Raw genomic sequence first — 24,545 nt, forward strand, 5'->3', positions numbered from 1 at the left:
TCACATAAACGTTTATCTTATAATTAGGAGATCGTTTCTGGTGATTAGCCATAATTACAAGATAAGTTCTCCAATTGTTATCAGTGCTTAAGTCTAAGGCAGGAAGTTAATTCAGGTCTTCTTTCACATTAAAAGTCCACTGTGTAGAGGGATCCAGTCACAGATGTGGAATGTGTAACGCAGCCAAACAGTTCCCATAAAATCCCTCCCAAAATTGTAAATTATTACACATAATTCAACAAGAAATAAGTGTTAAATTACAGATTTTTCTGCAAATATTTTGTCTGTAATTTCACAGCCAAATTTAAATAGAATTAAAAATTTTAACTGGTAGGAAACCTGTTAAATGTACATAAATCAATGCAAAGTATATTTAAAGTCTACAGCTTGAACATAGGTAGATTAAAAAACAGCATAATTATGGTATTTTAAAGAATTATTTATTTTTATTCGATTTAAAATATTTGCCAGTCAATGTACAGATTTCTATAAAAAAAAAACAAAGGTAAATTTAAATGTATTTTTTCTTTTTAATGATGTTTTTTACATACAGCAAAACTATTTCTTTTTATAATTTTACAGTCAAAGAAAGAATTTACATTTGTAAAAACACAGATTTTTTTGATTATGTACAGGTTTGGCCTGCTGTTTCTGTAAATTAATACTTCCTTTCTGTGCCTTATCGTTCTTTAATCTGCAAAAAAACTGCGTTAGGTTGCGTTTTAATGACTAATATGGCCCTCACATTAGCATAAAGTATAAATTTTGCAGCATCAATAAATATAAATCTGTTCTTTTTATGCACATTTTATTAATAATACATTCAGGAGAATACAGTGACGTGCTGCACATCATTAAAGGTCAACATTCTGGCAAACTGCCATCTCCTGGCTTTGCTGAAAGGTTGAATTTTGAGGAAAAGGGTTTAATTAGATGCACATTTTGTTGGTGCAGGTGATTAAAAAGCCTCAGCAGCGATCCAAGTAGCATCTCCAACTTTTATTTAAATTCACAGATTGATCTGTGAGCACGAATAGAAAGACATTCCTGCATGTGTGTTTTATGTGCAATATAATAAACTACCAAAAAGTAATTTAGAAGTGGAGTTGTTGCTTCATGCTGCGTGGCTGAGCTACCGATTGACGCTAACACACTTTGCTTCCTCTGATATCAATGTGCTAAACAGCACATGAGAGATCCACTGTAGATCTGTGAGAGGAGAATTTCTGGTTTGTTTTCCTTCAAACTGCTGCACATCAATCGGCAACGAGATTAAAATTAAGCCCGAGTTCAGAACGTCTACCTGCTACAAGTGAAATCCTCCCCCTCAAAGATTACACTCCTTATTTTTCATTACTGGCATGCATCAAATAAAGTATTTTATCAAACCCAGCAGCATTATCTGCCAGTGTCGGAAGATAATTCGACTAAAAACTCCATGAAATGAGCTCCCTAAGCCCGGACGGCAGATAAAATCACCTGCCGAGCTTGCACTTTGCTTGAAAGTTATTTTGTTCAACACGCAGCTTACTGGATGATTCTTGCTTTGCTAAAAGATGCAGGAAACTCTGCAGAATTCGCCGAGAACGTTGCGAGCTACAATATTAAACCAGTCAACTTTCCCCGGACAAAGAAAAGGTTATTAAATCAACAGAGGCAGCGCTGCCGAGGCCGCGGAGCGTGGCTCTGTTTATTTACATCCAGAGGATTTGCTGAAAACACATTCGGAGCGTCTTGTGCTGCAGCAGCGAGTCTGGAAACGCTGAGATTTTCTGAAGCAACAGAACAGATCCTGCTTGGATTTGACCCGACAGCCCTCCGGGGCATAAACTGACCTCTGCAGTGGCTGCATTACTGATTCAAAAGACGCAGGACAAAAGGAAAAGGCTGCACCTCTCACTCAGTATGCATCCATGACTCCTCCACCATGTGCACCATATAATACGAAACATGAAGACTGTAAAGATCTCCGAGGTCACACCTGAGATTTTATCACCCTCCACAGCTCTGAATGAACAATATAGACACTCATGCACATATATATTATGGTTATTTAATGTGGCTGTAATGATTTTTATTCTTCGCTGAATGTAACCTCTCATATGACCTGCTCCAAGCTAATAGAAGAACTGTAATAAAGGACAGCCTTCATTTGGATTTGTGATTTTATAGCTGTGTTTAATAAGCTTTTAAAAACGGAATTTATCCTTTTTCTGCACAGTTTTTCAACGCAAACTTAAACATGATTTCTCGGGAGTTATCTGTAACACATTTTGTGAGACACTGAGCAGTTCTGCATGGAAAAATTTAACTAAAAGAGAGCAGCAAGGGGATTTTTACGAGCCAAAAAGGCTGCAGAGTCAACAGCAGATAGTGGATATTTGCTTATTCTTGCAATCCAACTTCTGCTTTTGTTATCTATCGAGTATTTCTGATTGAGAGGGGGAAATTTAAATAATCAGAACAATGGATTTTCATTGCTAGTGCTCCTTTCTTCTGCTTTGATGAAGATGGCCATTACCGAGTTTAAGCATTTTTAGCTCCAGCTTTTGAAACCACAACAAGATACACCTGGTAGCTTTAAAAAATGTGAAGTTTTGCAAGCACAGTCATGCAGATTCCACTCAGTTACGATTTCTGGTCAAATACTAGTCTGACAAATGCTGCAAACTGTAATGGAAAAATGGTGCTTTTACAATTTTGCGTGGATAATACAAACAAGAAATAACTGATGAGCTAAAACTGGATGAGATGATTCCCCTTGTTTCCACTCTTTGACCCCCTAAATCCCAAAACCCATTAGCAGGTTTTACAGGCATGTTGTTTTTTAAAAATCACCAAAAAATACACAATTTATCAGAGCCCATTTTCTCATTAAAATTCACTTGATTCTTGCTTTTACGTTCTCTCGAGGCCCAAAACAGAAAAAAATGTGGAGCGTAAAAACCATAAGACTGTTGACAGAGGAAAATAAAAAATACAGGATCCATGAAATAACTGCAGCTTGGTTCAAAAACAGTGAACAGAGGAGCAAGTTGTTGGAAGATAAATTCAGCATGGTGAAACATCTTGCAAAAAACGCTGACTTGCATTAAATAGCTGTACTAAGGAGAGCCACTATGTTTTTTTTCCCAGTACTGGTAACGCTTTTGGGCACTTTGGTAAAAATGTTTTACATGTTGACTTCTGTTTTTTTTTTATTGTTTTGTGAATTTAATAATCAAGGAAGTGGTATATAGAGGAGCAAGTTGTTGGAGGATGCATTCCGCATGGTGAGAATCCAGTATTGGTAACACTTTTGGGAACTTATTTATCTGTTTTTATCAAGTTTTTGTAAAATTAAAAGTCAAGGAAGTTAACGTTTGCTTCTTCTTTTTTTATAATTAATGGTGTTTTAAATGTGTTGTACTGCACAGAAAAAGTTGTTTCTTCTTCTAGTTGTGGTTGTTGTTTCCATAGAGGTGCAGGACTCTGTATTGCAGTAAAACGAACCAACTACACTATTAAGCTGTGTGTAATTTCAGTCGACAAATTCACTCCTCCACCACGAGCATGACATGTAACTGTACTGACCTATGAGGCTGTCGGGTCGGGGCAGGGCGCTCCTCTGGTAAAGCCCGTATGGATCGGCTCCGTAGGCCAGCGGCTGGCTCTGTCTGGGCAGCGTGGATCCATAGTGTTGTGGAACCGCCGTCATCCCTGAACGCAGCGGCGACCCCGTCAATCCCCGCCCCTCGATCAGGGAGAGGGTGGAGCCTAACCGGCCGCCTCCTCCAACCCCACCTCCCCCTCCGCCGCCGCTGCCCAGGGCCTGGGTGCCGTCGGTCGGCGAGGTGGGCGACGGGCAGGAGGGCGGCATGGTGGTGCCGGGGAAAACGGCGGCCAGCGGTTTGGGCTCGGACAGGATGGGAGAGTCGTAGGTGCTGCCTTGGGATGTTCGCAGGGAGATCCGGGAAGGTGAGACGGTGCCGGCGGTGCCACAACCAGGAGACTGGCTCCTGGAGGGGAGGGACGCCATCCTCCGTAACACCCGACTGGACGCCTGGGAACAGAAAGAAAAACCAAACTTAGTGTTCCAGATCCTGAAGATGTGACATTTCATTAGTCTGGTAATGAGGCGTCTGGTTTTATTTCACCCGCCTAAAATGCCCTTTGATTTCCACAGGTCATTATGTTTGTGCAGATACCATTAAATTGTACTTTTGCACTGTTGAAAGGCGTGTTATCTTTAAAAAAAAAAAAAAAAAAAGCCAAAATTGCACCATTTATCAGAGCCATTACTTTTCCACGGTTTCTAAACTACCCATTTGTCACCAAACTAGAGCTTAAAACCACAGCAGTTCATCAAAATTAGTTTATTCTACAAGTCTTCTTAAAAGATTGACAAAAGTAAACCATTTGCATTAACAAAATTCTTTAAAAAACAAAAAATTCGGCACTCCCCAGTGCAACAATGGAGCCACTAGTGACTAAGCTGCAACCAATAGCTACAAGACAAAAATTCACTAAATTTTCAGCTGAACTGCAGGCTGTGTTCACACAAAACAAATCAGAGACAAGTATGGAAATTAATTAGAGAGTAACATGAAAATAAAACATATTTGATCAATAAAATGAATGTAGCATGGCTCAAAAATGGTAAACAGAGGAGCAAGTAGTTGGAAGACACATTCTGCATGGTGAAACTTCTTTCAAATGTGAAAACGTAGGCACTTGTGGATTTAATTTTTTGTCAAATATTGCAAAAATACATGATCAAAGAAATTTAAAATGTGACAGGAGCAAAGAAACACCCAGGAACTGCTTGGATTTTAGAGGGTTAAAGTGTGTAAAACGTGCTGTAATGCATATTTTATGATGTGGATAAACACAAAATGATTAAAAACAAACTCTCAATTCACAGCTGTAAATCCACCGAAGCTATTCCCCTACAAAAAAATATGCAATACGTCAGTGAGGAATGGTTGTTTTCTTGGATTTCTTATATGATTTAATTAAAAATGAAATGACTACGATATAAATATCTCAAAATTCCTTCCGGCATCATTATTAAATGACATTTAATGACATTTTCTAATTAAAATTCACTTGATTCTTGGCTTTTTTGCGTTCTCTCGGGGGCCCAAAACAGTCCAAATGTCAAGTGTGATATCCATAACACCACCGACAGATAATCACTCCAGCATTTCTGTTTTCCGAATAAATACCTGAGAAATTAACATCGCCGCACTGCGCCCTGTTCGCAAATACACTCGCCAATTACCGCTAATGTGACATTCTTAGACAGGCGGCTTCATCACGTCTGATGAAGAGCATCATTATCTTTTTCATTTGTCTAAGTAACGGAGCGCACGTGCCTTTGAATAAATGTCCTAATTCATTAAATCATAAGCTGAGCTCTGCACGTAGTAAATGCATCACGTCTCGGGGAAGATTTGACAGAATATTCCAGATTTATGGCGACAAACATTTACTTTTTCCTCCTTATTATGAAATGTAAAATGTCCCTCAATTATAGACTCAGCCAACTGGATGCCGATCTGTGCCGCCTTAATCCATCGAAGCCCCCCGAACGCCTCGAAGGGAAATTAAGAGCTGAGACATGTAAGCCCATCCAGTGAGGCTGCCGGGTTTGGAATAAATCAGCAGGAAATTCAAATGGACTCGCCATTATCTGTCAGTCCTGCTTCCACTGTCATGCAAAGACCATATAATTATTAGCCACAAAGAGAAGGAGCTGATAACGTTGGAGCCATTTTAAGGTAGGAGTCGATCTGATTTGAAAGTTTTCGTCGATGCACCTCATCATTCCTGACAGTAATTATCGGGTCTCTGCTTGCTGTCATTACCCCCAGGTTGAAGATTATTACTTACAGCAAAGAAATACACATTTTTCAAGCGACATCAGTCTGAAAAATAGTCAAATGCGGGGAAGCAGAGTACAGTTTTCCGTACCTGTACTGAAGCTATTTTATGTGATCTGTATCTTCAAATGGATCTCACTCAGTTGTCATCATATCGTAGCTGTTTGAATTAGCATTTTAAGGATTTCTCATTATAGTTTGTTCATTTGAAAGGTCCAGGACAGCGAGTTTAAATGGACTTTGTGGTGAAATCCTCTCCTTAGCTTATTTTCAAGGTCAGGAATCAGGAATCTTTTGGAGTATTTTTAGGCCACCAAATTTGAGTTTCAAAAAATGGGAAAAGTATCTCGGAATAACAATCAACCCATGGGTTTCAAAAGGGTCTTCACACCATTCGGTGCTCGGACCCTAACAAAGCGAGGAGGTTTGACTGATTGCCGGTGGAACTCAGTGGACATCAGGCTTACCTGCCCAGAGGCTTGACCCTCTGCTCTCGGGCTTCTCGATATCGAAGCCCGTGGCTCTGATCGCACCACGTTCTGGTTGCTGTAATAACTAACGCTGCTGTCCTGGTAGCCGCTGTCTGAATACGAGGTCATCTGGGCCGAGTGGCCTCCAGAACCTGCGAGGAAACAAAGAAAAGAGTCCTCAGTGCTTCCCGTGAACAGATCAAACCAGTCTGTGGCATTCAAACTGCAGCCTCCATCACATCAGTCACCGCGCTTTAATGATTTGCATATTATCTCAGCTGGCTTTCAGCTTGTTAAAAGGCATTATGCATATACATACATACACATGGATATCTGCATTAAGCCCTTATGCTGTTCTTGGAACAATCTGCTGGCCTACTTTCTCCTGCAGGACGAGGAGGAGGAAGCATGTGGGGGATATTTTTACACTTTCAGACCACTTCCAACAGTATGTAAAATAAATAAGACCAAAGGCAAATTTGTTTTTAACATTTCAAAACCGCTACTCGGATGTGAAATATTTAATAATGCCGTTAAAATTAACCGTGAGCGGAGGGAGGTTTCTGCAAAATAAAACACGCACAGAATTCACAGCTGCACTGCCGCTCCGCTCTATCGGCCGCCCATCTTTTGTGGTTAAACGCAAGCTTCGCCAGAGCTTGATGGACCGAAATGTCAAACGCTCCAGTGAAGATGCCTAATGTCCGACAGCGACAGGCTGTGGTTGTAATGCTGAGCTCCCAGGTGTGAAGACATGTGAAACTTTTCTGACAAGACGGCTAAAAATAAAAAAGTCAGACGGCGGATTGGAGGCGGACTTTATGTTCTGGGTGACCTAAACTGATCTGAATAGACGTTTTGTTAAGTAAGCATAAATGAGAGCGGCTGCCAGGGGAAACAAGCACTTCAGCCTCCTACAGTTTGGTAATTACAAGTGGGACCTGTGGGATTTGTTATGCAGGCTCCGATCGCTCCCACTTGGGTTCGGAAATTGTGGATTTGTGTTGCTATGGGCAGCAGCCATGGCAACAATCATTTGGTTGGTCAATTTGTGAGGATTTTTGTATCAGCCGGTGAAATATCTGGTGGAATACTGTTAAAGACACTCACCACAAATGCTGCCTCAAAAACACACACTGAAGTACCACGTGTATTAATCCACTGGTGACAATAGTCACAGATGAATGCAGTATTTCACTATATTTGAGGAGATTTTGTTGAAAGTGTGCAAATAACTAACAGCCCAGTTTAAAACCAAAATTTCAGGGTTCAACTGGAGGACGGCTGCAACCTATCAAAATATTTGACAGCTCCGGATGTTTAATAAACCCAGAGGAAATAGTCCTAAACAGCTGGAAGTAACAAACTAAACTGTATTCCGAATATTCGGATACTACCACGCGACCAAATAGTCGGGTCCAGCCCTAAAATACACCAGGTTCTCGGTTTACGACTTCCTCAACCTATGGTGTTTCTTGGTTACATCACCATCTCCCATAAATTTATTAAGAAAGTCTTGTTCCAACATTCCAACGTACAGCATTTGTGATGTTAAAACAAATTTCGCGCGGGAACTAGCTGGCGACCAGAGCGGACGAATACGTCGTCATGCGCCGCTATATGAGGAAGACGGCTTTGTTTTCATTCGCCGGTTGTACGTCACAGTATGTGAGTTCTGACTTACAGCGAAACTTGTGTTACATAGGAACGGAATTTCAACATAAGTTGAGGACCCCCTGCATTGGTGCTGAAATGTGGAAAAAGTCCTCCCTAAATTACTTCACACAACTATTAAAAGCAAAATGTTACTTGGTCCATGGACTTTTACAGAAAAGTGACCAAACATGAAGCCAACACCTTTAGTTCCAGCCAAGATTAACGCAACAGGATGCATGTCTGAATAGGCTTAAACTGCCTCCTTGAAGTAGAAACGACAACGCAAAGGCATTTTAGAAAGCATCTGGCTCTTTCTACAAGTGAGGAATTGAAGAACTTGAAGCTTCTGCGTCATAAATTTCAGCACCCACTGTTCAAACCGTGTGTTGTGTACATTTAACAGACCCTCACTGTCATGCAGGGAGGCCCGGTCCGGTTCAGGCAGGTAGAGTCCCTCCTCTGCCTCCAGGTGACGACCAGGACATCCAGACGCCTCCATGGCTCCGCCCTGAGACTCTCCACCTGTCAGACACAAATATGTACATTCAGATCCCCATTTTGTGTATGATAACACAAAAAAAAAACCTAGGTGTGGCAGCGTGAAATCAGCAGCATCTCTTCTGCAGGCAGGACCCTCTCAGTATCAATTCTTTTATCACAGGAGTTTTGTTTTGCTGGGGAGACGACAGTGACGAATGGGACAGAAATCTGAGGAGAGGGATCTGTGACAGAATAGTAAATGGATCCAATTCACAGCCCATATATACCGGCAGGAAACACTGTTTTGTTGTGCTTGACTGTCTGGTGCTGCATTCTGGCAATTTTCAGCGCTCTGGAGCCTGTAACGGCGCTCTCGTCTGGAAAAAATTGTCCCTTTAGTGGCCAAATCATATGGATTCATCTAGTTTGAAGCTACAGTTTTGACCCCTTTCAAAACACACAGAAGCATGAAAATAAAACTGTCTTCTGAGCACTACTGAGGCGGTTGGCTCCCACAGAAACTACATGGCAACACTTGATAATACGGCTCGTGGTTTTGGATCTTTTTGTGATGTTTTCGTAACAAAATAAGAAATCATACCTGCAGATCTCCATGCAAACGACTTCTCCGATGAGCTTCAGAAGCGGGGAGGAGGAGGAGGAAATGGAGGAGACGAGAGAGCAGAGAGAGACGTAAATCAAATCAGAGTCACAGTGGAATACTTTACATTCAATCAGAACAGCGAGAAGATGGAAGACGGTGTTTAAAATCTAAAAGAAGGAACTAAATAGGGGAGTCATCCTGCCTCAAAAACACATTCAATCTACTGGGAAATTGGACGGAATGAAGCTTCTGACGATGCTCTGTGAGTTCGATTGACTTTCTAGATGGATGAAATCAGCTGACCCCAGCTGAGACATGTTATTTTTATCTGAGAAAACACCTGCAGCTGGAAAACAGACCCTTTCTGCTGTAAAAATCAACAAAAAACACTTTAAACCAGGCAGAAAAACACAATTTGAGCCAAGTCAAAGCTTTATGTAGGCTATTAGATGTGGATTATTAAGCAAATGTGAGGCTTTGGGGAACAATCTTTAAAATAAACCGACATCGCAACTTATTTCACCTGCAAAATCTAAATTTAGTCGCTCTGTCAGTTTTGCCTTTGTGTTCAGAGTGATATATGCCAGCTGTGACTGGCTGAACATCACTCCTCACGAAGATAAATATCACCATTATGTGGTTTGTCAGAGCGTTCTGCCACCGTGCATGATTTACAGCCAACTGTAATCCATATTAGAACAACTGGAAAAGTTATTCTGTGATCAAGACCGAAAAAACTCAAATGAATCCAAGAAGAAATTGGTTTTACAAGATTAATTTAGTTAGAATTGATGTAGAAATTAACTAAATCGAACAATTAGCCTTGAAAAGCAAACATATTTCCAATTTATTGACTATTTTACACAAGCCAGAGAGTCTCATTTTGCATGTTTCATGTGTTAAAAATCGCCTCATCTCTCCTGCTGCTGCCGAAAATCTGCATCTGGATGTCAAAGTTTGGCTCACACGTGAACCTTTGCTCTTACTTACTGCTGCTATGCCTGTCAAGCTGTCAAACACTGTGTCTTCGATTTGTGACAGAGCAAGATAAAAGTAGGCCTTTTATTTCTAACCCAACACCTGTCAGGTTTAGCACTGAAATGACACCTGTTCCTCGCAAATTTAATTACCTGTCAGCAGCTGCCTGAGCTAACATTAGCTCCACGTTGGAGGAAAAATGCTATTTCTGGTTGACTAATGACTAGTTTTAGCTGTGAAATTATGATATTATGCTAAAAGACTTTGACTTAGATTTGCAAATATAGCCGCTCTGCAGAACAAGTTTAGCAGAGTTATGGAGTTAAATTCAGGTTTAACTCTGGATTTTCAAAGTTACGATGCTGCATTTCTAACCTAAATAGTTTATGTTTGAGATAATAGAGCAAAAGTACCGCCTACAAACCAATTAATTTTGCTGGAAAATGGCACCACCCTTGCTTTATTCTTTTCCTGTTACCTGCAGAGCAATTACACAACAGGCTACAATAACACAGAGATTAAAACAGTGAAGCCTTGCAGTTACTGACCTTAGGAGATCTGTAGTAAGACTACCTCCTTACCAGAATCATGTTTTTATTCAAGTTCTTTTTTTTCTCCCAAAGCTGTTCAAAAGTGAGACTAAAACTGCTGGTTTTTGAAAACACACCATCCTTCAAATTCCTCATCAATTACAGTAATTACTCATATTAATTTAGCATTAAATACTATATAAGACACTATAACTGTGTCAGAAATCTAAAATCCGCTGTGTGAGATTTAGTTCATGCAAAAATATACCACAGAAAAGGGCGTCACGCTGTCAAATCTACCTGCTACTGTCTCCCCCTGGCGACTCGGCTCCCAGCATGCACCTCTCCAGCTGGCTCGCCACAATCTGCCGCTCCTCCTCCAGCTCCCGAGTCAGTCGCTCGAACTGCAGCTCCTACGGCAAGACATGGGCAGCAGCAATTACAACCAGACATCCACCATGAAACGGCAGTTTAAGCCCGCCTTTTTTTTTAAGACCCATTTGATGCCAGTCAGAATTAAATATAAAACCCATTTTGCATTCAGTCCGCTTGACTTGACTGATTTGTCACCGGTTGTGAGCTCGCTGGGAGGCTGTTAAAGGCGGATTCGAGATATTAAACAGGAAAAATTGTGTGCAGGACCTTGAGGTTCAGATAATGTAATTACATGCAATTTGAAGAATTTCGTATGAAGCAACGAAGATGAGAAAATATGGATTTTAAGGCCACAGGATAGAAACAACTATGACCCAATTACCTTATATTGATTATTCTGGGTGCAGTCTTTAAGGAATTTGAAAGCTCACTGATAATTTGAACATTTTATGGTTGATATCATTGTGATAATACCTAACCACAGTCATTTTTTCTTTGTTTTTTAATTTTTTTTTATAATTATAGAATTTTATTGGGTCAAACTTCCATCCCAGTTATTTTATTGATAAATATAAGAATTTATTGTTCTGTTTAATATGCTGATGATACATAAATCCAGTTTACTATGTTAAGAGACCAAGAAAATCAGTAAATATTCACATTTTAGTAGCCGAAGACAAGGTATTTGTGGCATTTGAGCTTTAAAAGCTATCAAACATGACACCTAAATATATTTATTTCAACATATTAATGAATTATCAAAAAACGAAGCAATGAAACAACAGATTATTTTAACTTTAAAGTTGAAAACTGTGAAGCCCATCTGAAGTATGTTAAGGATTGATAAATGGTCCATCATTTGTCGAAAATTTATTTTACAGATTTTTCCTATTTTAGAAAAAAAAGATAAAATCACAGAAAAAAAGTGTTTACATACATGTTAACTTTTTAAAACTGTAAATAATCTGTGTTTTTACAAACAGTAATTCACCCTTTTATAATGTATGACTGTACAACTACAGTGCTTTAACTACTTTACAGATATTTTTACAGTTTAACATTTTTTGCATATATTTTCTGGCATCCCTGCTGCCAGATTTTCACACTTTTTAATGCATTTTTTTTGTTTTTACAATGCAATAAAGAATACTTCACAGGAAAAAGCAGCGTTTTTGCAGAAATATATTCAAATAAAATCCTAAAATTATCCTGAAACGTGTTCCGTAATAAATTATACAGGTAATTTTACAAACAGCAAAGTTAAAACATCACCTATCTTCATGATTTTTTTAATCTGCATCAGTCTGCTGGCTTGGTTGCCATGACGACAAGGAGCACACGGTATATTAAGGATATTAAGGCATTAAATTATTATTTTCTTCAAGCATTAGAACAACTATTTAAGGCTGCATTAGTGGCTTGTAAAATGCGATAAAGCACAGATATAATCTCAAAATATCTGTGAAATGCAGCCATCGGGACATACTTTTGGCAAATCTGACAACCCAAACACTACAGTACTAACACATGCCCTATTTATTAGCAGCCCAAAGAGCTGGAAGGGATCCAGTGCCTTGCTCAAGGGTGTGAAAGTGGAGCAGATGTTTGCAGAGTGTGTTGCTGAATGGCGGGTAGTTCTGGCACCGTCTCATTTATATTCGGTTACATAACGGAGGCTTCTCGGCTGCTTCGTAAATCGTCCAGGAACCACAGCTGGTGTCATGATGGAGGTCCGCTGGAGAATTAGCTGTCTGCAAATAATGTCTAAATATAAAAACAGGCCGGCTGGAAAACACACACATTCTAAGGAAACCCTGCAGTGAAGTGATTCAGGAAATGTTCTCTGACGAGGTCTGATAAGCTGCTCTATGGTTTGTAGGTCTGCGATTTATTAAATTAACAAGCCACCGCATTTTAGTTGTGGCGAAAGACACATTCATATCCTTTGGTGATGTAAAAACACCATTATCCTCTTTTAAAATACTCCAATATTAATAAAAAAATCTGCATGTGCTAATTAAATATCATTAAATGTACTTAGAATATCAAAAATAAAAACTAATTATGAAAATAAACGGGACATGTGATGATATATTATCAAATATAATGATACTGGACACTACTGTGTATAAGCAGCATTGTACTCTACTTTTAACAATTTTATTTACAAGTACATAGTTAAGCATAGTAGGTCAGAGTCTGCTAAAGCATTACTTAAACTAATTAAATATCAAAATAGTTGGCAAATAATGTAGTTGTTCGAAGATCTAATGATATTATTACATAGTTGCAATAAAATATATCATCATGCTTTATGTAGAAATCATCATAAAAATGTACATTTTATTTACAAGTACTGAGACAACTAAGACAGCTTTGGAAAAGATCTAGTGGATCTGAAGTTCACAGATGTGTGTTTTCAGAGTCAAAAATGAACCCTTAAGCTCACATTTAGAGAAAACAAATGTTTATCTCCTCAGTATGTGAATTTGTGTCAGAGGTATCATACAGCATCGTCTCGGCATCACAAGTTTCCATGTAAGAGGAATTTGTGATTTTATTAGCAGCAAAAACATGAATCACATCACCTGTATTTGTCATTAGCGATGTGACGATCAGCATCAGTTTGTCTGTCTGTCTGACTGTCAGCAACAACAGGGGTCGCTCTGTGTTTAAAGCCAGACATCAATGAAAGGGAAGCTGTGAGAATCACTGAACATGAGTATGTGCACCAGGCACAGGAAGAGGAGGCTGTCCTCAACGAGTTGAAGGCTTTCGACCCAGACAGATTTAATTTTGTAAGGTGGGAAACCTCATTTTTCGACAAAGGCCATCTCTGTCAGGAGTTTGAACTTCTTGATTGCAACCTGAGGGACTTTATGAAAAAGAGACAGACGCCCTTACTTTCCCTGAGAGAGATCCGGCCGATTGTGCAGCAACTGGCTACAGCTCTGAACGTCCTGAAGAGCCTGGGGATCGTACGCACAGATCTCCACCCAGGAAACATCATGCTCGTGAACCACATATGGCAGCCACAAAGTAAAATTAATAGACTTTGGCTCAGCTGGCCATGTCTCAAACTTACAGCAGGGAACATACATGCAGTGCAGGTGGTAATTTTGCAGCTGTGTTTGCATGTGTTTCTGTCATGACTATAATTATCTACGGCCTAATTCAACGACGAGCAACGGCATCTATCTGTTTCACTTTTTCCTATTACAGCAGGGCGAAAGTCCTTCAAAGCATAATCCCTTAAAAACTACAGAACAAAAGACAGTTAAATCCACGCTGGCAGCTTTTCATCTGTTTACGTCTCCTGATAAAAGCTCTTTTGTATTTGGGTCAGCTTTGGCCATGTGATGCACGGAGCCTTGACAGCCTCTTTAGTCAGATGGTGTACAGTGATTTAGCTAATGGTCTCATCACGCTGCTTCTTTGCTGGTGTCTAATCCACTGTGGACGGAAGCAGTCTGCATGTTATCGTAGCTGATGGCCTGATTTCAGAGTCAGCTGCTGCAATCAGAATTAACTCAGGAGTCAACTCTTTAAAATCCAAACACCTTCAGACATACGGCAGATTCACACACAGTGGAAAAGAAGTCAGGCTGCATGAAACTACAATAACCCTCGTTAACCCTCATGTCGTCCTGCAGATCAAAATTGACCCGGTTTAAAGTTTGAAAATGTGGAAAAGAAATATATTTATATATTTTGGGAAATCTTACAATTTTTTTGGTGGAAAAAAGAAATGTTAAAAATGTTTTTTAAGAACATTCACATAAAAATCAACCAAAATGCAGCGAAATTTGCTGGATTTTGTTTTTATTTTTTTTGTGAATGTTCTTAAAGAAAATATTACAAGTTTTACTGAAATATATATAATCATTTTAGATATGTTTTGGATTTTTTTGGAAGATTTTTACTCATTTTTTGAAAATATTTCAAGAATTTGTGTGTGTGTGTGTCACTGGACAATTACACCATTTACGGAATTTAAAGCAGCAAAATACATTTTTCTAGAGATACTTACAGTTATTTGAAAGAAAAAATAAGCATAATAAAGACTTGGGGAAAAAAGTTAAATAATTAATTTAGCTGTGATTTTACAGACTTTTCTTCTTTTGTTGAATTAAAGTCAAAAACTATCAAAATTGCCATTATCTACATGTTAACTCAAAGAAAAACTGAATTTTGACAAATAGCAAATCATTCTTTTGCAATGCGTTACTGAACAACTTCACTGTTTTGCTATGCATAAAACAGCAAAAAATATTACTTTACAGATACTGCTATTTGAAAGAAATATTATGTATAATATTGTGCTATTTTACATATTTTTCTTGTTTTTGTTTATTGGAAATCACCATTACTTAATATCAGTATTCACATAAATACTGACTGAAAAAATGCAAATAATGTACACATGAATTAGATTTTTCTGTATTTCCGGAAAGAGTACTTCATTCTTTAACAGCATGTAACCAAAGAATTACACTGTTTTACTGAGTTTAAAGCAGCAAAAAAAAATATTATTTCACAGATATTTGCTGTTATTTTAAAGAAAAAATATGTATTTTAAGAATTGGAAAAATTGGTAAATAATTAAACTGTGATTTTACAGATTTTTCTTGTTTTGTTTAAAGTTAATAACTAGTAAAACTACTACTCGTCATTATTAATTTGCATGTTTACTGAAAAAAATTGCTAAAAAAAAATCTAAACTGTTAAATTTTATTTTTAGAAATAGTATTTAACACTTTTGCGATGTGCGAGTGAACAATTACACTGTTTTATTGTATTAAATCAGCTAAAACTATCCTTATTTTACAGATATTTGCCATTACTTTCACGTTTTTTTTACAGTATTCCACCATATATTCACATATGTTCTCTGGTTCCTATTGGCTGCCAGATTTTCCCAGCTGTTTGACATAATTTGTTGAACAATGTGCCCCAGTTGGACGCGTTGCCGACACCTCACGAGTCTCGGGGACGTTACAGAGCGTCGTTCAGACAACATGGTGCTGCATCACGTTGTCACGGTGCTGACTCTGCCTGCTGCATCTCCTTACGTCACTTCAGAACAGCGCAGAGACAGGACAGCAGCACACAGCCGCTTTGTTTCAGCCTCACCGTGGCGTTACGCCCAACGCAGCCCTGCCAGGCCGATGTTCAGCCGTGCCAGGCGATGCCTCGCACCAGCCGGGGGCTACCGGACCGTTCTCCACGGCTTATTGTGCGCCGTCACAAAGTGTTTTTCCCCCTTCTCTTATCGAGCGACACCAACCGCAGACCTCGGCGTCTTATTCCCTCTTGCCGTGTCTAATCACAGCCCGGCACTTTGGTTTATCTGGGCTGCATCTGTGATACCCGTGAAATGTTCGGCCTAGTTCTGCTGCGACAGCACGCCATCTTAAAGGGGGAATTCGCTCGGGTAGACTCAGTTCAGAACCAGCTGATTTGTTATGTACAGTAACTTTAGTATGTTAAATGAAGCCATGCATTTTTTTATCTTCATGGTGTGAATATTTTCTGAGTTACAGGCCTTTCAGACACGTAGTGGAGGATTGAAGTTTTGCACCTTTTCCAGGATTTTTGAGCCTTTATCACAAAACTTGATCACAAAATCATCGCAAAAAGACACCAAGCAAATACAGAGACACAAAAACACCATAAAGAGACTCAAAGAAACCAAAATAAGACAAAAATGACTGCTAAAGGACACAAAACTCTACAGAGACACACTAAACGACTGCAGAGACGAAAACAACCACAGTCACCAACAACAGAGAAACAAAAACATCCACCAAGAGACAAAAACAACAGGCACAAAATGACAACAGAGACAAAAATTACCACAGAGTGATAAAATAACCACAGAAACACGCAACAACTGCAAAAGTGATCCAAAACAACCACAGAGACAGAAAATGACTACAAAGAGACATAAAATGAACACAAAAATCGATAAAATGACACAAAGAAACCCATAACAACCACAAAGAAACAAAAAACAACCACAGAGACATAAGTGACTAGAGACACTAAACAACCACAAAGATACACAAATAGCTGCACTGAGATGTTTCTTTTGATGTTTTCGTCCCGTTATTCCCACAAACATCAGCACGTCTCTGATGCACCGAGTCGTCTCCGACACAGCAGGAAGTTCCTGAGCCCAAACATCCGCCGTTAGTTTCTCGGGGCTCCATTTCAGTCCATTAATCACAGATAACAGCTGCTGCTACACCCACAGCGCTGCTCTTCCTCCATCTCCTGCCGCTGCTCTACGCCCACACATGAACCCATCCACGGACTGGAACACTTAGAGGCTCTCTGTACGCCCAAACGCCACCTTTGATGCAACACAACAGGTTGCAGATGAAGCAGGTGGAGGCAGAGCAGGGTTCACCAAGAGTAAGTAACTCGTGGAGACGGAGATGTGAAGCGGAGCGCGAGGGCGGATGTTCCTCTGTGGTTTACACTCTGTGGAGCATCAGGCCGATCAGCGCTCCTCTTCCACCACAGTGCTTCTCTAAAGTCACACCAAACCTCCGGCTCTCTGAAGGTCATCTAGTGTCCAGTCGGGTTTGTTCTCACTGGGGTCATGGAACGTCTCCGTATGGTGGTTTCATCTGATTTGGGTTATTTTGTGTTTTATTTATGTCATTTTGTGTCTCTATATGATTATTTTGTATCTCTTTAGGGTTGTTTTTGTCTCCTATGGGTTTGTTTGTATCTCTTTGTGTCTCTTTGTGGTCATTTTGTGTGTCTTTATGGTTGTTTTTGTCTCCTGTGGGTTTATTTTTATCTCTTTGTGTCTCTTTGTGGTCATTTTTTGTGTCTATGGTTGTTTTTTGTCTCTTTTGGGATTATTTGTATCTATTTGTGTCTCTTTGTGGTTATTTTGTGTGTCTTTAGGGTTGTTTTTTGTCTCTCTTGGGTCATGTTGTGTTTCATTTTTGTCATTTTGTGTCTGTATGATCGTTTCATATCTCTTTGTAGCTGTTGTTTGTCAGATTTGGGTTATTTTGTGCATCTTTGTGGTCATTTAGTATTTCTTTATGGTTGATTTTGTCTCTTTTGGGGTTATTTGTATCTCTTTGTGTGTCTTTGTGGTCATTTTATGCTTATTTGCAGTTGTTTTTGTCAAACTTGGGCCATTTTGGTTTCATTTTTGTCGTTTTTCATCTCCTTGTAGCCATTCTGTTTCTCTTCTTGATCATTTTATGTCCCATTTGCATTATTTTGTGTCTCATTTTGTTAATTTTGTATGTTTGTGGTCCTCTTGTTTCTGTCATGGTTGTTTTTGTCCCATTTGGCTCATTTTGTGTCTCTTTGTGGCCCATTTCGAATAGTTTGCGTCTGTTTTGACAGTTGTTTTTGTCAAATTTGGTTTATTTTGTATCCCTGTGAGGTCATGCCAGTGTGCATCCAAATCCAGGCAGATGTCAGACAGCTCAGTTATGATGAGGGGCAGCGGCCGGCGGTGACATAACTGGATTGACGGAGCCGCTTTAACCCTCAGATTCAGACTGTGACCCTGCAGCTCGGACGGAGCAAACCCTCAGCACCGATCCGCCGTCCATCATCCTCATGCAGAGAGCAGCGGATGTGACGTCAGCTGTGGTTTTAGGCTCTAATCGTGGAGATCGATCGCCAGTTGCTGGTGTTTTATTGAGCCTTTTTCCCTCCAATATCCTGCGAGGGGTTTTGCTGAGCGAGCGTGTTCTGCTTGAGCAGCGCCATGCGTCACTTTCATGCAAGAGTTTCCACCTGGGAGCTGCCCTGCACGGCAACAGAAGGAAAACAGGCCCGCAGAGACACACGATCTCCGTTACAGAAACTTTCCTAACAAGATGAAACTGACTCACTGTTTACTGACCTCCTTCACACCGCTGCTAGTCCAGAATCAGCTTCCATTAGTGTGGAAATGCAGTCGGATCTGGCTTTTGTGCTCATTCTGGAGCTTTGCTGCGTTTCCCCGACTAAAAACAAATTAGCCAGTTAGCTAATTTTAGCACAGTGAGCCTGGTTCAGTCCAGAGGCAACAAACTGCACAAAAACCTAAGTAAAAAACTGATTTTTTCTAGGATGGGATCAGTAAGTTCCTCTGAATACATGTACGGATTATGAAGCAGCAGGCCTCCGGGTACAGACACCCACAGCAGAAACCATGCAGACGTGATTTGTGCTTGCTTTTTGTCTCCATCCTTCACATGTTTTGCATAATTTTGTGTCTCATTTTGGTTGTCTTTTCCCATTTGGGTCATACTGTGTCTCATTTTGGTTGTTCCTGTATCTTAGAGGTTGTTTTGTGTCAGATTTAGGTCATGTTATGCATCATTTTGTTAATTTTGTGTGTCTTTGTGGTCAGTCTGAATCTCTTGATGGTTGGTTTTATCCCATTTGAGTAATTTCTTGTCTCATTTAGATCATTTTGAATCTCTTTGTGGATATATTGTTTGTAATTCTGGTAGTTTAGTGTCACATTTGGGCCACTTTGTGTATCCTTTTGTTACCTTTGTGTTTCTTTATGGTTGTTTTTGTCCCATGTGGTTAATTGTGTGTCTAATTTTGGTCATTTTGCATTTCTTTGTGGCCCGTCAGTGTCTCCTTGAGGTCATTATGTGTCACATCTGGATTATTTGTCTCTCACTTGGTCTCTTTATGTTTTTTTGGTCACATTTTGATTATTTTATGTCTCCTGTGGTTATTTTTGTGTTTCCTTGTGATCATTTTGCATCTTTTTCTAGTTGATTTTGTCTAAATGGAGTTTGTCTAGTTGTGATCATTTTCTGTTCTTTATAGTTGGTTTTTGTCCCATTTGAATTATTTTGTGTAATTCTTGTTCTGTTGCATCTCTTTGCAGCCATTTAGTATCACACTTGGGGTTTTTTGTGATTTATTTTGTTAATTTTGTCATTTTAAGGTAATTTTGCATCTCTATTTGGGTTGGTTTCTGTTCTAATTTGCTTGTTTTGTCTCATATTTTTCATTTTGAGTCTCTCTGTAGTCATTTTAAATCTTATGGCATTTTTTTTTCTCCCATTTGGTTTATTTTGTGTCTAATTTGGTCATTTTGCATCTCTTTGTTGCCATTTTGCGTCTATGTGTTTCTCTTTTTGCATCTATTTATGGCTGTTTTGTGTCTCTTTGAGTCATTTTTTTGGTTGTTTTGTGTCCCCTTCTGGAGTATACATTATAATTCTGAGCCTCGGGGCCTCTTCAGTAATCTATCCATGACTGATTGTTGCTAAACGTTGGCAGCCATCTTTGTGCGAAGCTCAGCTGTAACCTGACACTGAACAGACCTACATATTACAGCTGGTATCGATCTTCCCATCCAACTCTGTTAATATCGAGTGAGAACGTTTCCAAATATCAAATGTTTTAACCAGATTGTAAAATAATGTGATCATATCATTTCACCGTTTATTTTATGAGACAATTCTTGAAATCACTGCACTGTAATTTAATATTTTGGTGGTAAATAATCAAAGCTACTGAGCAGAACTGTTCAGTTGCAGTTGGAGGTCAGCATCAATGTCAAGCCAGACCAAATGTTCTAACACAGTGTCTCTGCCTGGTAGAAATGTGTATTATGACAGCGCCGCAAACTGCTCCAATCTGATATCTGGCAGATATTTCACTCTTGATTTCACTGAATGCTGCCGAGAGCAGCTACAGACGTCTCATCTTTCATTTTGGAGCAACTTTGCTGCAGGCTGTTGTCTCAACATCCCATCAATCTCGCCGTGTTTGCTCAAGAAGTGACAAAATTAAACTGTGAACCGTCGACGTGCAGCTTTTCGGTTTCCACGTTTGCAGCTCTGATATTTCCCCGCTCACGTCGATCACTCTCCTGCTTTTTAATGAGCTAAATGAGAGCAAAGTGGAAAAGCATCATGGCCCGAACACAATGGAAGGCAATAACTGATGTGCTCCATTTAGCACGTCTAATTTGACATTTCTGTGGAGGAACTGCAGGCGGTAGATTTGACGCTTCAGCAGCGCTGCAGCCTCAATTCCAACACAGAGAAGAGGAAAGTAAGTTGATTATATTTTCTGGTCGCAGCCTGTTCAACTGTCTGAGACAAGCTACATGATAAAATGTTTGCTCTCGAGCAACTCCCAAGTTTAGGCTGCAGTATGTCGAGAGGTGTATTTTTCTACTTTGTTGGCTGTTAATCAGCCATCCTGTTGTCAACATGAAGTTCTAATCAGAGAAATCGAGGAAACGTGAACCGTTTGATCCCTGAACACCACTAGAGAGTTTGAAAGGCATTTAGTCTTTGCAAAGTCGCTAAAATTACACCATTTATCAGAGCAACAAATCAGAGCAACAAACTGGAAAAACAGAGAATCCAACTTTCTGGCAGTCCTTGAAAGATTTCTTCATAAATCGCTTTATTCTACATGTCTCAATTAAAGATTCTCCAAAAGATAATAATAATATTCTAATAAAATCCTGTAAAAAAACAAAAAAATTTTGTCTTTTTCACTGCAGCTGTGAAGTCATTAGTGACTCTGCTGTGACCAACAGTCACGTGACAAAAATTCAGGGAGTTCTAAAGTGTGTTTTTTTCATTTTTATCAGCAGTCTCTGTGTGTTTTGATTACATCTCATGTTTTTTACTTATTAGATTTAATTCACTTCATTAACTTTTTCTTTGTGATCATTTTATATATGTGGTTTAATTACAGCCAGATAAAAAATGTGTCCCCAGCCACGTGTATATCCAAATAAATAAGCCAACATTGACACACTTAACCAATTAGCTTTGGCCACACAGCACTAAAACCCTCACAACTGTCATTACATTACAGTAATATCAAAATCGCTTCATTTTACATATCTGCTTTAAATATTTTGCAAGCTTAACTCACTTGGTCCAGCCAGATTCTGCCAAAAACTACAAATTCTGCACTCCTCAGTGCAACTGTGAAGTCATTAGAGACTCATTTGCAACCAACAGTCACATGACTAAAATTCAGAGTTGTTGTGGAAGTTCAGCGATGACTTAGGTTGGGAGTAAGGTTGACTGATATCAGGAGAAGTGACACCGACAGAGCAACAGTTCATGCCAGCAATAATTCCGAGGATTCTCTTTGACCTATTGGGTAAATATTGTAGTTGGGAGAACGTCAGATTTAGATTACAGACCAATATGGAGACAACTAGTGTGCTTAGTCACGTCAGAATAGAAAATATCTAATCTCCTGCAGCATATGCCTGTCTAAAGGCACAAAGCCACAAAGGCTTGCAAAATAATCACAAAGGGACGCAAAATTATCTCAAAGGGACACAAAATTACCATGCAAAATAGCTAAATAGATCCAGAACAACCGCAACCGAACGCAAACTGTCCACAAAGACTTGCAAAACAACCACAGAGAGACCATAAAGAGAAAGAAAATAACCACAAAGAGATATAATATGACCACAATGACAAACAAAATGACCTCAACAGGATGCAAAACATCTTTAAAGAGAAGCGGCCAAAAGTCACATGACAAAAATTCAGTTGTTGTGGAAGTTCAGCGATGTCGAGAGAAGACGAGGAGGCACAGAGAGACACACTGGAGACTCAGATGACTTGGGTTGCGAGTGATGTGTTTACATATATTAGAAATAAGTGACACCGACAGAGCAGCAGTACATGCAAGCAGTGCCAGCACCAGCTCTGAGGATCCTCTCTGATCTTCAGGTATATATTGTAGCCGGGAGAAGGTTAGATTTAGACGACAGGCCAATATGGAGACAGCTAGTTTGCTTAGTCAGGTCAGAATAGACAATATCTAATCTCCTTTTACTTCTCGTCATGGTTGTTGTGTTTCCATAGAGGTGCAGGACTCCTTTGCGTCTAAAGCCATGAAGTCAATCATCAGCAAAATGTGGACATTTTAGACCTATTCGGGTTGTTTTACCTTTACAAAATGTTTCACCTTTATCTTGTAACACAAAATATGCAGATAACACGTGCATTTCCTGTTAATACCTGTTAATAAAATTGAACCTGCAGAGCTTCTGTTGCTTCCAAAGCAACTTTCAGGATGCAGGCGTCACATAAATTTAAAGCAGCAAGAAATCAATCCGCCACATGCAGCTTCTTCTCTGCAACACGATGCAGGAAAACGCTGCAGCGGTTGTGGATCCTCACGAGTTTGAGGCTCGAAGTATGACTGAGCAGCTCCTGCTGCGTTCAACGAAAACCAAAGCGACATCAAGGAAACCCAGCAGCCTCTTTCTTGACTCCACATCAGCCGAGATTTAGGCACAATCTGCAGCTCGCCAGATTAAAAGTACGAGCTGATTCCCCTTTGTTGGACACCATAAGCCTTTAAATAGCAGTGCGCCTGATTCAGAGTCACACACCCGGGGACTAAGTTGAGAACATGGCCACAGTCCAGGCATAATTAAGAGCAGGAGAACAGACAGACTCCCATGTGGACGGGACAGAAATCAGCATTAAAATAACAGCAGGGAAGGCAGACAGACGGAGGCTCCGATCATATGTGTCTCCCTGTTGTTAAAAGTTAGCGGCAGAAAAGCAAGAGGCCAGCTCAAGTCAATGGTAAAGTGAAAACACGTCAGCGTTCCGGAGACATTAATTAAATTTTTAACAAGGAGAAACTGTCAAAACTTTAGTCACGTCGGCTGGGCAGCGACAGCAAAGGAGGGGTAAAAAAATTTTTGCAGTGGTCTTTCAGGGGGAATGACAAAAGACAAGACTGCACCTGAAATGTGTGAAAAACAAGCAAAGGGAAAAGGTACAAAAACACACTTTCATAACGTCGCTGTCAGTTCCTATAAAAGCTGCAGAATAAACATCACCTGGTGACCTCTTATGAATTGTAATGACTGCAGTTTTTGCTCCAAATCTCGTGCAAAATCAAAAAGCAGAAGGCAACTAATAAATGTGCTCCTGTTTGGATAAATCTGTCAGGAATACACGCTCTTTAATGCTTTCCTTTGCATTTTTTACACACTTTTTATTACAAGAGTAGTGTAAAAATGGGAGCTTGATAGTGACACTATTAATGAGAGTTTTAATAGAATTTTGGGTTCAAATTCACGAGGCTCAGCACGGAGACCCATTACGTTTCAGTCTCATCTGGAGATAATCCTCTGGATTTGCTCGGTATATTTGGGTGAATCACAGACTTCATGTATCCTGTGAACAGGGCCGAGAGCAGAGGGGAGGCCCAGGGGTGCAGCGCCCCCAAAATAAACACAAAACAACTTCAAATGGATTCAAAATTAACGTACATATATGTAAAATTGACCTTACAGAGATGCAACCACCTGCCAACAGACACAACAAAATGATAAAGAGAAGTGGATAGAAAACAACCATATTAAATAATCACAACATGATCACAATGGGATGCAAAACAACCACAATGGGACCCAAATGACCACAAAGAGACAAATAACCTCAAGAGGACGCAAACCAGCTATAAAGAGAAGTAAAAACCCACAGATAGAAACAGTACAACCACAATGAGACACTTAACCACGAGACAATAAATAACGACAACAAGATCACAAAGGGATGCAAAGTAACCACAACACACAAATTGA

At 39.7% G+C, this 24,545-nt stretch overlaps 1 protein-coding gene across 3 annotated transcripts in view; it reads right to left on the bottom strand.

Annotated features, from left to right (window-relative positions):
* LOC111564000 (plakophilin-4-like) overlaps positions 1–24,545 on the bottom strand; it is a 64,238-nt gene that overhangs the window by 32,630 nt on the left and 7,063 nt on the right. For 2 of the 3 annotated variants that reach the window (XM_055008483.1, XM_055008482.1), the window contains exons 3-7: positions 10,883–10,995; positions 9,072–9,106; positions 8,396–8,512; positions 6,332–6,486; positions 3,574–4,042 (exon numbers count right to left, since the gene is read on the bottom strand). In XM_055008483.1, coding sequence (XP_054864458.1) covers positions 3,574–4,042; positions 6,332–6,486; positions 8,396–8,512; positions 9,072–9,106; positions 10,883–10,995 — 889 coding nt within the window. The remainder of the gene's footprint in view (positions 1–3,573; positions 4,043–6,331; positions 6,487–8,395; positions 8,513–9,071; positions 9,107–10,882; positions 10,996–24,545) is intronic. The other variant, XM_055008485.1, reaches the window with a different exon arrangement.

This window comes from Amphiprion ocellaris, chromosome 24, assembly GCF_022539595.1.
Source record: "Amphiprion ocellaris isolate individual 3 ecotype Okinawa chromosome 24, ASM2253959v1, whole genome shotgun sequence".
Taxonomy (NCBI): domain Eukaryota; kingdom Metazoa; phylum Chordata; class Actinopteri; family Pomacentridae; genus Amphiprion; species Amphiprion ocellaris.